Source organism: Ambystoma mexicanum, chromosome 9 (genome assembly GCF_040938575.1).
Source record: "Ambystoma mexicanum isolate Mex_15411 chromosome 9, UKY_AmexF1_1, whole genome shotgun sequence".
Classification (NCBI taxonomy): domain Eukaryota; kingdom Metazoa; phylum Chordata; class Amphibia; order Caudata; family Ambystomatidae; genus Ambystoma; species Ambystoma mexicanum.
This window is the reverse complement of record NC_090931.1, coordinates 338,576,211-338,588,896: the sequence shown is the minus strand read 5'-3', so window position 1 is coordinate 338,588,896 and position 12,686 is coordinate 338,576,211. Positions and strand designations below refer to the sequence as shown.

The 12,686-nt window shown below is 47.0% G+C and overlaps 1 protein-coding gene across 1 annotated transcript in view; it reads right to left on the bottom strand.

The window, feature by feature from the left end:
• Nucleotides 1-12,686, bottom strand: part of LOC138487325 (uncharacterized) — a 2,513,852-nt gene that overhangs the window by 1,165,198 nt on the left and 1,335,968 nt on the right. The window contains exons 56-57 of the mRNA XM_069613924.1: nt 3,152-3,280; nt 2,332-2,492 (exon numbers count right to left, since the gene is read on the bottom strand). Of these exons, the coding sequence (XP_069470025.1) occupies nt 2,332-2,492; nt 3,152-3,280 (290 nt within the window). The remainder of the gene's footprint in view (nt 1-2,331; nt 2,493-3,151; nt 3,281-12,686) is intronic.

The following is a 12,686-nucleotide window of genomic DNA, read 5'->3' as shown; positions in this document are numbered from 1 at the left end:
TGTCACCTATGGTGCTGCTACCACCAGAGGCAGTGCCATCAGATACGTTCTTTGGGGGGACCTGTGGTGCTGGGGTTGTGGACTTGCTGGCTGCTGGGGTGCCTGTTGCAGTCCCCTCCAGTGTGCTGCCACTTGATTCCTGCTGCTGCCGTGTCTTGATCCTTGCACCTGAGGTGGAGGCTCTTGGGACGTTGGTCCTGGCCCTCTTTGCAGGCGTGCTGGTAGGGGTGTCCTGCAGCTCGTCGTTGGTATCGGACCCTGTGGTGGAGTAAAGAGGGGCGAGCGTTAGTTATGGGTCTGTCGGATTTGGAATGGCAACGTATCAAATGCATTGGGGTGGTACATGAGGCTGATTTGGGACTGGGCCTTGGAGGTGGTCTCATTTTCGTGTGGATTGAGGATGCATTCATTTGGCTGCCTGCAGTTAGGGGGTGCATGCTGCACATGTAGGGGTTGTTTATGGCATCTTGATTGATTTGTTTAATCATTCTGACTTTTAGAGGGCGCTGTCAGGGCAAAGTATGTATTGCACTATGGGGTCACATGGTACTGCACATGTTCGTGTTTTGTGGATTTCGCATTGTTTCTCTTGGCCAACCTACCTGATTCTCCGGATGTCGGCACTCCTTTCTCCATCCCTCCGACTCCCTCTATGCTCACCATTCCTATGGTGGAGGCGCAGATATCCTCCCAGGGGGTCAACTTGATGGGCGACTCTGAACCCCCCCCGGTAGCTGTGGCGATGTTCCTGTTCGCAGAAAGTATGCTGCGTACGCGGATCCGCAGGTCGTCCCACCGCTTGCGACATTGCTGTGGCGTGCGGGGTGTTGTCCCCACCGCACTTACGCGCTGTGCCACCAGGGCCCATATGGCCTTCTTGTTGGCAAGGGCCGTCCTGGTCATTTGACTGGAGAAGACGACGGCGGCATTTTCCTGGAGGGTCTCGGTGAGCACGGTCAGTTCCTCTCGGGAGAAGTGGACCTGCCGCTTGCGATCACACGCTTTCTTGGCTACCTTTCCCATATTTATTTTTTTAACTGGGGTTGCTAACGGGTTGGGATGTGTGTCAGGGTCGGATTTTTAATGGTTGTGTTGGGATTCGGATTTTATAGTTGTGCGGCGTGCTGTTTCCCGTTCCGGCCACATGCTTTTACTTCCGTTTCCGTATATTTACGGTGCCCGTAATTTGCGGTGCCCGCTCGTTACGGTGACCGCTCATTACGGTGACCGCTAAGATGGGTGGCGGTATTGCACCTGGTGCAGCGTACGGCGGCGGTAAGGGCCGTTTTGGGGTCATTTCCGCCATCGCAGCCTTTCGGATTCCGCCATGGCGTAATGCTCGTGCCCGATGGGTCGTAATTAGCCGCACTTTGCTCCTTCGTGCAATGGCGGAAACGCTATTTACGCTGTTGCGGTCCGGTCAGTCACTTTCCGCCAGGGTCGTAATGAGGCCCAGAGAGCCTTTAGGATGTCAATGGGATTGTTATTACAATATAACATAACGATCATCCGAGTAGGCCGGAACTCAAAATAGGCAAATGCACGTTGCCAAACTTTGGAAACGTCAACGTTCGTTTCTATGTGATATTTTCGAATATTGAATGCTGCATGCATAAAAGACTGATTGTTTTTGGCCAATTGTGTGTGGCCTTCAATATTTTCAAACATCTTGATTTCATGGAGCGATCCCCCCTCCCGAACCCTTCTAAAGCTGATCCCTAGCCCGTCCGCGCCCACGCAGGGATTTATTTTAATTTGATGGTTGAACCCGCCCCTTTCTCTGCCCCCTTCAATTTCAAGGAAATACAGTCCTACTCACCCCTAGGCATAAACACAAACAGAAGCAACACACCCACTCACTTCCCGACCCACCTTCCACTCGCGCCACACAAACATATCTAGTAGATTTGGAAAATGATTCAGTCAACAATAGGTCTGGGAGAATTGAATTCAGCGAAAGCCAATAGGCTTATTTTACCTAGAATTCGCTCCACTTGTAAATAAGGAATCACTCCCATTTTCCATAAATTTGCGACCCTTCAAAAATGCAAAGTCAAATTGATTGTTTAGAAATTAAATTGAAGAAAGGGATCATTTACAAAAGCAAACCAATGTGTTGGATAAAGAAAGCAGCTCTCTCAAAATTAACTATCTGATATTTTAAAAAACAGAATCACTTTGTGCTAAAAATGAATTCAATTGTAATAAAAAAATCGCAACTGTGTGTTTGACTGTGGATTAACATATGCTTTGTGCCTCAATGAATCCAATCGTCTCTAGATGTAATATAAACCGTATGACTACTAAATGCTTGCAATTAAGGCTACTCACCTGTTAGTTGCTATCTTGAGCTCCAGTAGTTCAGCTACATCCCCTGAGCAGAGAGTGTTGATGTGTTCGTGCATGAGGGCAGTTTTTCCACATCCTGAATTCCCAAGTAAAATGATTGGCCAGCCAGCAATGGACAGAAGATTTGACAGATACAATACTTGCTGAAAAACAAAACATACCCTTTTATAATACACGTCTACACCTCTCCGTCTTTGAATAGTATTTCTGTTGCGACAGAGGAAAGTTAAAAGCATGCAGTACTTAAAGTTGGTTGCTTTGGGGAAAACCTTAAATCAGAGTACATTTTTCATTGGATCACATTTTGGAGCAAGCATCCATCAACTTTAACATTCTACAAATATCATTACATTATGTTCATTGATTACAAAACATCAGCCATACTTGTAACATACTTGTGATATAATGGCCCTCATTCCGAGGTTGGTGGTAGTCATGGCGCTATTTGCACCATGACTGCCACCAATAACGGTACCGTGTCCGGTTTGGTGCAATGGGGATTTACAGATCTAGTCAGACCTTGGCGGGACCGTTAAGTCCCCATTCACCAAACCATTCCCCATTCCCATTTGAGCCCCGACCAGGCGTTAAGGAAGGGACCCGCTAAGGGACCTCGTAGTAGGGCGGTAAGGGATTACCAGCACCTGTCTCCTTACCAGTGCCCGGTATCCCTTACTGCCCTACTCGGAATGAGGGCCAATGTCTTATGCCTACATTATAATTGGCTATAATCTAATAGGATTTGCTAGGTGACCACGTATCTGAGTTATTCATCTGCATGATGGTATTACTATTATCTTACCTCTGCATGAACGGTTCGTACAAAAGCTTCTGAAGGTATTCCTTGACCGTGGGGAATGGAATATGGCATGATATTTTCATTCCATTTCACAAACTGGTGGCTTTCGCTGTCAATGTAATAGTCCCAGATCTAGAGGGGAAAAGAACAGTAAATGTGACTAGAATGGATGAGTGGCTTGTCCCACACACCCCTTTTTCAAAAGATGAAAGATAGAATGACCAAGCTCTGTAACCCTTTGCCTGCCCCCCATCCCTGGAGGGCCCAAAGTGCATTGGCCAAAAAAAGACTTCGCCTAGGGTCCCTGGTAAATGGGTGTGCATAACTTGTTGCCTTCAACTCACATATATTCTAATTGTGACAAAATGGCTTCTGCTCTGCGGCAGTAGGTTCTGGTTTAAACTCCTAGTCAACCACACACTGCCACTCAACCAGTAATGATCCCAATCAGAAAGGTAAAACAGGCATAGTCCCACAGGTATACTCCCCTCTGCCTCTAAGGGGGTCTGGGCTGAGGGCAGGCTATACTCTTCAGGAGTGGTATGAGCTAGAACAGAAGCAGTCCAAACAAAAATAGTACTGCATTACCAAAATAAAAGAATTTCCCTGAAGTTCTATCATGATAAAGACTTTAATTAATCTAAAATTACAACTACTAAAAACACTAATGACCCACCCTTGTATCAGAAAACATAGAGAATGCACACTTAGAGGCACTCTGGGTTTGATGATGAGAGAAGCAGGCAAACAGTTTGTGCATCAAAGTCCAGTTAAAGACATTGGGGGTCCTCACGGGTTGGGCGAACAAGCAAAAATGCAGTGGTAACGCTATTACCGCTGCATTACCACTCCGTCCAATTCCGAGTTTGGGTGGAAATGCCAAGATTTACCACCAGCAAAAAGCTGGAGGTAAATCTTGGTGCTTTATGCACGTTTGCAGCGCTATTAACGTGGCGCTAATAGCACCGCAGTAATATTGCCCAGAATGTCCCATTGGGTCAATGGACTCAATGGGAATGGGGCTTTACCGCCCCTGCAACTCGGGATCCGAAGCTAATAGCGCCAGACTGAGTTCGGTAACGTGATTTGCACTGGCAGTATCCTGGGGAATTTACAGCCGGGATACCGCCAAGGTCGTGATATATTGTCTTAAGAAGGTAAGGAGAGGGGTATTAAATGTTGCTATGGCCCTTTAAAGCAGTTATGGGGTAGAGACCCACTTTCAGTGCAATTATTCTTGATTTGCAGGCTTTTCAGCATTGAACTCGGAGTCTTGGCACTTTCAGGGCTCGATGGAATCCAGCTAAGAAGTGCAGTTTGACAGAGTGGCAATTGTTAGTGTGTTGGATCGACAGTTCTGGAAGACTGTGGCCTCAGATGCGAAAAAGAAAACACTTTTTTATGGCAGCGAGCAAGCGTAATTAGCTCAAGGGATTGTTGAGGTACTGTAACAATGGTGACGTAGGTCCTGAAAATTCTGACAAAGCAGGCGATGCCGAGTTGGGGCGTCAAAAGACTTTTAGCATTCTTAGATGTGCAAAATGTAGAGATATGTGAGGCGGAGGCAGTCGAGCGTTGATGTTGAAATAGTCTCCCCCGGGTCCCTTGCAGCAGCATGGATGGTATTGAAGGTGCCCAAACCAGTGTTGAAGACGTCTGGAGGTGCAGGAAAAGCCAGAGTTTACTATGTTGGTTCTGTGGTTGCTGGGGGGCCGTGTCCAGGGTTTTCTGGGTCAAGGTCGATTCTCTGTTCTGCAATTTCCAGAAATTAAGGTTTCTAGAGACCATTAGTAGGGTCTGTCCACTCCAATGAGCAGGTTCCTGGGTACCAGTTGTCACAGCTTGAAGTAGACTTGTCCAATCAGCTGGTCTCCCGCCAATGTACCTATGGAATGAATGAGGGAAAAGGCTTGCCCTTTTTTGTGGACATCCTTCGATTCACCTCTACGGAAGAGGACTTTGGAGAAGACTGTACTCCCAACAAACTTGCAGGTGTAATCTTTCTTATACAGTATGATATGATATGATATGGCATTTAAGATGCGCCTATACACAAGTGTTTCAATGCGCGACAAGGCAAGGGAGGGGAAACCGAGCGAGGACAAAAACTACAATCTTACTAGGCCTAGTGACATTGAGATCGTGCAGGTGCAGGGGATAGGGGATGGGAGAAGTGCCAGTGGTAGGGGTGGGCAAGAGCCAGACACAGGATCACAAACAAGTAGTGCAGCCAACAGGTGGCAAGTGCGAGTGTTAAAGTACACACAATAGGTGTCAATAAATGAAGGTAAGGGAAATGTAGAGTTGCAGATGCAGACCACAAGTGCATGGGGATTCCAGAGGCAGTGTGGGAGTGCAACTGGACGGGCACGGACCTGGGCCTGAATTCAGAGGGTAGCCAGGTGACCAGTGCAGTATCAGTCAAGAAGTCAGCAGGGGAGAGGAGGAGAGAAGGCAGAAGCAAAGAGGAAGGGCTTGAGGTTCTTCCGGATCCAGAGATGGTTCTCATCAAGTTTCAGAGAGGCAGGGAAGCTGTTCCAAGGGAGGCACCAGCCGAAGAAAGAGATCTGCCCCCAGCTCGCTGCTTGGAGAAGTGACTGACCCTCAAAGAGTTGGAAGTGGAGGAGCAAAGAGCTTGAGTTGGAAGATATATCCGAAGAGAGCGTTGGAGGTATTGAGGTCTCAGGCCCCCAGAAGGCCTTGTGTACAATGCAGAGGGTCTTGAATGTGATCCTTGCTGCCACTGGGAGCCAATATATTTCAGGTCTGGAGAGATACTATCCCTGGGCTTGAGGCCAAGGACAAGTCTTGCAGTCCTGTTCTAGATGAGTTGTGGAGGAAGAAGAGTAGGCAGATTTAGAAAGAGGCTGTTGGCAGTAGTCCAGCCTAGAGAGAACCAGAGCTCTGGAGACAGTAAGCTTCTGGGGGAAGGTGAGGAAAGGAAGAATACCTCTGAGGAGATGTAGCTGGTTGTTTGACTTCTTAGAGATGTCAGAGATCTGAGGAGAAAAGGAGAGTGTGGAGTCTAAGATGACCCAGAGGTTCATAGCCTCACAGGTGGGAGCAGGAATGGCGCCCAGAGTGGGCGGCCAGCGAGTGACAGGAAAGGAAGGTGCAGGTGTGCCGATGAGGAGGATCTCCATCTTACTGGCATTAAGGCACAGATCAATAGCGGCTCACCACTCGCGGATTGCAGACAGACAATCCGGGATGGGAGAGGAGGTGGCTGAGGGGAGCCTGAAAGCGAGCTGAGTGTCATTCGCATAGCATTTAAAGTTGGAGCAGAGAGCGGCAATGAGGTGGGTGACAGGTACCACGTATAGGTTGTACAGCCAGGGAGAAAGGTTAGACCCATGGGGAACACCAAAAGTAGAGAGTGAGATAGAGGAGAGGAAGGACGCAAGTTGGACCTGGGAGGGTCGGTCAGAGAGGAAAGAAGCCAACCAGGCTAGAGCCTGATCAGTGATACCCAGGTTACCAGGCTGGTTGAGCAAAATGGCATGGATGACCATATTGAAAGCAGAGGAGAGATTGAGTAAAATTAGGACAGAGGGGAGATTGACACTGAGGTTAGAGAGCAGGTCATCACAGATGTTTAGGAGAGCAGTTTCTGTGCTTCTGGCTACTCTGAAGCCAGACTGATGGTCGTGGAGACAACCAACAGATTCAGGGTGAAGATTAAGCTGGGAGATGCCAGCTTTTCCAAAAGTTTGCGCAGGAAAGGAGTAATGGAGACCGGGTTATAGTTAGCTGGATAGGAGGTTTCGGCTGAGGGTTTCTTAGGAAGAGGGTGCACAAGAGAGTGCTTCAGGGGGGAAGGGAAGGTTCTAGTGGCAAAAGAGTGACTGCAAAAGTTGGCCAAGGCTGGAGCGAAGGTGTCATTGTGGTCCTTGATGCTTTTGGATGAACAGGTAAGAACCTGTTTTGATGAGACTTTCATTTATTGGACTTATCTAGAAACCTTGTCTTGGGTGAACAGAGGAAAGACAGAGAAGGGAGGAGGAGAGGTTGCCACAGGGAGACCAGAGGTAGAGGAGCAAGTAGAGGGAGAAGGAGGAGATGACAAGAGGGGGGACAGGATGTTCTGGGTTTTAGAAAAGTGTGACGCCAAGGTCGTGCAGAGGGTCTGGGAGGGGACAGGAGAGGTAGAGACTGCAGCAGGATTGGCCAGCTCCTTGCAGATTTTAAAGAGTTCAGCTGAGTTGTTAGATGTCGCAGAGACGCAGGATTGGATGTGAGTTCTCTTCTTAGTGAGGACAGAGAGTGGGTAATGCCTTTGGAGCAGGTGGCAGGCCAGTTTGTCAGAGGATGTACAAGATGCCAGCCATTTCCTCTCAGCCACCCTACACTTGTGTTTAAGGGTGATAAGGTCTGAGTCATACCAAGAGTTGCACTGAGCTTTGGCCTTCAAGTGGATCCTCATGACAGCGGCAAGTACATCAGGAGTGTCAGAGATAAAAGAGTGTAGGTTGAAAAGGGCTGTGTCAGGGTGTGAGTCAGCCAGAGGTGCAGGAGGGGGAGAGAATGTGGTGGCGAAAGCCTCACATGGCACACGCTTCATGGATGACTGAGAAGGTGGGTGGAAGTGTGGGATTAGAGAGAGAAAGGTGAGAGGAGAGGAGAAAGTGGTCACTTCAGGAGAGAGGAGTGGTGAGAGGGTTAGAGAGGGGGCAGTCTGAAGAGATCAGAACATCCAGAGTGTGCCCTGCAGAGTGAGTCGGGCCTCAGGGAAGAATAGAGAGAGAAATAGAGTTGCAGAGGTTGTGAAAGAGTCCAGAGGAGGGACAGAAAGCATCCAGGTGGATGTTGAGGTCTACAAGGAGGAGGTGTTGAGTGGGGCGAGGACAGGAGGGAGGAGGAGAGGTCCGCCCACTCGAAGAGGAAGGAAGTAACCTGCCCAGGTGGCCGGTAGATAGTGGCCACAGTGAGAGAGCGGCCAGGAGAGAGAGAGAGCCAGCAGACCAGGCATTCAAAGGAGGAGTAGGCCTGCATAGGAATGATAGAGGCAGGAATCCACTCTGGAAAGATCAAGGATACACCTTCACTAGAATGGTTAGATCTAGGCGCAGAGAGGATCATGTAGCCATCAGGTAGGAGAGTGTTAAAACTCGTGACAGAGATGGCCATGAACCATGTCTCAGTGAGACCGAGAACATCAAGGTTAAGTTCTTCCAGGAGGCAGCAGATGTCAGAGGAGTGTTTAACAGCTGAGCGTGAGTTGAGAGTGGCAATGTGGAGAAGGTTACAGGGAAGTAACCTGCCCAGGTGGCCGGTAGATAGTGGCCACAGTGAGAGAGCGGCCAGGAGAGAGAGAGAGCCGGCAGACCAGGCATTCAAAGGAGGAGTAGGCCTGCATAGGAATGATAGAGGCAGGAATCCACTCTGGGAAAATCAAGGATACACCTTCACTAGAATGGTTAGATCTAAGCGCAGAGAGGATCATGTATCCATCAGGTAGGAGAGTGTTAAAACTTGTGCCAGAGATGGCCATGAACCATGTCTCTGTGAGACCGAGAACATGAAGGTTAAGTTCTTCCAGGAGGCGGCAGATGTCAGAGGAGTGTTTAACAGCTGAGCGAGAGTTGAGAGAGGCAATGTGGAGAAGGTTGCCACCCTTGAAAGATTTCCAGAAAGGGGAACATGTCAAAGTTACTCCCTTCGGAAGAGTAGAAGGAACCTGAGGGAGGGCAGAAGAGGGAGGAGGAGAGGGCAATGTAGCCAAGGAGGAGGAAGAGGGTGCCAGGAAGGAGAAAAGGAAGCAAGAGAAAGGAGAGAAGGGACAGCAGGAGAAGAAAGGAAGTTGATAAGGTGCAGAAAACATCATCAAGGAGGAGGAGGTTGGCCTGAGGACCTTGGACCAAGACGGTGCCATTCATGTACAGATTAAGGATGATCTTAGAGGAATGGAAGGGGGCCAGAAGGGCCTCCCACTGGGTGCCATCCTTAATGGGAGAGGAAGAAAAAGAAGAGAGCACAGAGACCATATGTGGAGGCCATAGGTCTGGCGAAGGAACAACAAAGAGGATGTCAGTGAGGGTCTGTCTGGAGGAAGAGCTGGTATAGGTATCAGTGATCGGGAGGCCTGGGTTGGAGACCAGGATATCCTTTTTGAACTTCTTCCACCAGACTTAGTGAGAAGGACAGGATAGTCAATACAGAGGTTGGGGAAGAGGAGAAAGGCAGAGGTGACAAGGTAGGGGGGAGGGGAGACACTAGGGAAGGGCACAAGGGGAGGGGTGCAAGCAGACGAGACAGAACAAAACAAGAACACGTAAGTAAAATAAGCTAATTGATGATGGGCTCAAGGGACAAGAGGGGCAGTCAAGTAGAAGTGAAAATCAAACCAGTAACATTGTATGAATGAGGGAACCTGAAAGAAAAAGGACACCGCAAGGGAACAACCAGGAAGAGCAGGGGCTAGAACAGAATGATCAATCAAGGGAACCTAAGGAGAGCGTGAACAAAAACATAGACAAGTAGGCAGTACAAGTATACAGCAAAAGAAGGGAACTTGAAAGAGAAGGACACCGCAGGGAACAGCCAGCAGGGTGAGGACTAGATAAATGAACAGTGATCAAAGGGACGATGAACAGTGATCAAAGGGAAGAAGCAGAGAAGAGTGAAAAACAAATGTAGATAGGCAATGCAAATACCAGTAGACGAAGAAAGCAAATACAGGAACAGTGAAATAAGCAAATAGGGGCCCAAAAGAGGAAACACAGAGCAACAAAGCATAGCAACAGAGTCTGGAAGGGGAAAAAGGGCAGGGGGACCTGCAAGGGAGCAAGGACACGCAGGGGGCACGTGGGTGCTAGCGAGCCCAAGATGGAAAGCCACGAAGCACACGCAAGCAAGGAGTGCAAGAATGATTCAACAGGGGGTCGGCTCATCTCTTAAAACAGGCAATCTGCTACAGTGGATCAGTTCTCTCCTCTCTTCTGTAAGGGGTCCAATCATGGCTGTTGTGTTCAGAATCTTCTGCTGTGTGTTGTCATACACAGAGTGTTTTGTCTGCACTAAGTGGGGATATGTACTAGAAGTTGCGGGCCCTAAGAACTCCCAAGATGGTGGAGCCTACCTCTTGCTCGAAAGTCCTCTACTGGGGTATTCTACTCTGCCTCTTCTCGTGTCTGCCTAAATCAAAGAGTCTCAATTATTTACCACCCTGATGCAAGTTCTTTGTAGCAACTCAAGCACAAAGTGTTGACTTAATTTCCGGGACATGTTTGGGATTATTCCTTTCAGTCATTTTAAAAATATGTGATGGGGATGGGAATGTCTGCTTCTCCCAAAAATGTACCTATATCAACCAGGTGCTTTGCAGCAGAGAGACTTTTCAGAAATTAAAATCTGCCCTTTTTTTGCTTAATGTGACCGATTACCGTGGTAATATCGGGAGAAGCCGAAAACAAAAGGGTGACAAAAAGATATTTGGAAGAGCAAAAAGGCTGAAAGTGCATCAGGATAGAGGTGTGGGGGAGGTGACATCATGTGAAGTTAGGGAGTTGGGGGTAGTCCGGGGAGCCAGTTTCTGTTCTGACATTTTTGTACTATTGTCAGAATACCGGGGGGACTCTCACGAGATTACCACGGTAAAAACGCAAGTCGCTCAAGGAAACGAAAATGTGTCACATAAAGCAAAGAAAGAAAGTGAGTAATAGGAGGGGCCCAGGGAGGTAAACAATAACTGAGTTGGGTGTGTGGTGGGGGGGGGCCTATTGAAAAGGAAGAAGGGGCATGGGGAGCACCTGTGAGGACTGGTCAATTTTTTAACATTATCACAGTAATTGGCCCACAATTATCACAGTAATTACTGGGGGAATGGGAAATAAGGGACAAAAATAAATGGGAGGGCATCAGAAACAAACATCCCAACAACAGAGACCCCGGGACCATCCTTACCGAGGACCAACACTTAGAAAAAAGCCAAAGAGAACAAGGAGGGGCAAGAGAAAAAGAACGAGAGAGACCACAAACACGATACCAACAGAGGAAAACCTAGTTATCAACCTATCCAGAAGAGAATTAACACGATCAGAGGTAAATACCCTCCAGAAGGGTTTAAGTTTTGTACCAACATACAATAGTACCCTGTTTGATACAAAAGTAGAAGTTCTCAGACTAACGAGGAAAATAAAACTACACATTTTTTTCGATGGTTCAGAAGGTCAGAAAACTCAAACGGAGGATCAAATCTACAAAGAGTTTAAAGCAAAGAGTACGTTTATGCCACCTTGTAATACCCCGTCAGTAGAGATCTTTGAAAAACAAGTACTAGAAGATCTAGGAAAAATCAAATTTCACAATACTAAAATTAAGAACTTGAAACCTCATGAATTAACACTTCTCAAAGATCTGTATGGAGATGAAAGTATAGCTATCAGACCGGCAGACAAAGGGGGAGCGCTAGTTATACCTAATTTCACAGATTACAATAAAGAGTGTCAGAGACAACTAGCGGACATCAATACATACAAAAAACTGGACAATGACCCAACAATAAGCATCATGAACGATTTGGAGAAGATACTGGATGACGTGGAAGAAAACTCCTGGATTAACCATCACACACACAAATACTTACAGAATTCCCATCTTCGTATCCCGAACTTCTACACTTTGCCAAAAATACACAAGAACCCACATGAACCACCAGGGAGGCCCATAGTGGCAGGCATTAATAGCATTTTACAACAAATTGGGAAATACATTGATTATTTTCTTCAACCGCTTATCCAATGTACCCCTACCTATATCAAAGACACCACTCATTTTTTACAACAACTAAGAACAATACTTTACAGATCTACAGATATACTATTTACCTTAGATGTGAAGAACTTGTACACATCTATCCCGCATGACTTGTGAATGAACGCAGTGGAGTGGTTGTTTTTACATACTGGAGAAATAGAAGCCAATAAAGAATTTTTGATCATTCTACTGAGATTTATTTCAAAGAACTCATACTTCAAATATCAGAAACAATACTACCTATAGATTGCCGGAACATCCATGGGTGCCACCATGGCACCCACATACGCTAACACTTTTATGTACAAGTTTGATACAGATCATGTTCTCAGTCACCCTACATTGAAAGCCCATTTACGTCTTTGGATTCGTTACATTGACGATATTTTTGGGATTTGGACCAAAAACGAAGAGAGTTTATTAACTTTTTTTGAGGATCTTAACAAATTTGACCGAAGAATTCAGTTCATCCATGAATACTCTACAGAAAAAATACACTTCTTGGACGTTGAGATTAAGTCAAGAGAAGGGGGATATCAAACCAACATCTATAGTAAACCCACCGACCATAACAATTTGTTGCACAGACTCAGCTTCGACCAACCTAGTCTCATACGGAATCTCCCATATAGCCAAATGTTGCGACTAAAAAGAATTATCAGTGATCCATCCGACTATAACCTACAACTGCAAAAAATGGGTGAAAAGTTCACCAAAAGAGGATATCAAGAGAATGAGATAGTTGAAGCTAAAAATCGAATAGAAGGTATGAACAGAGAAGATG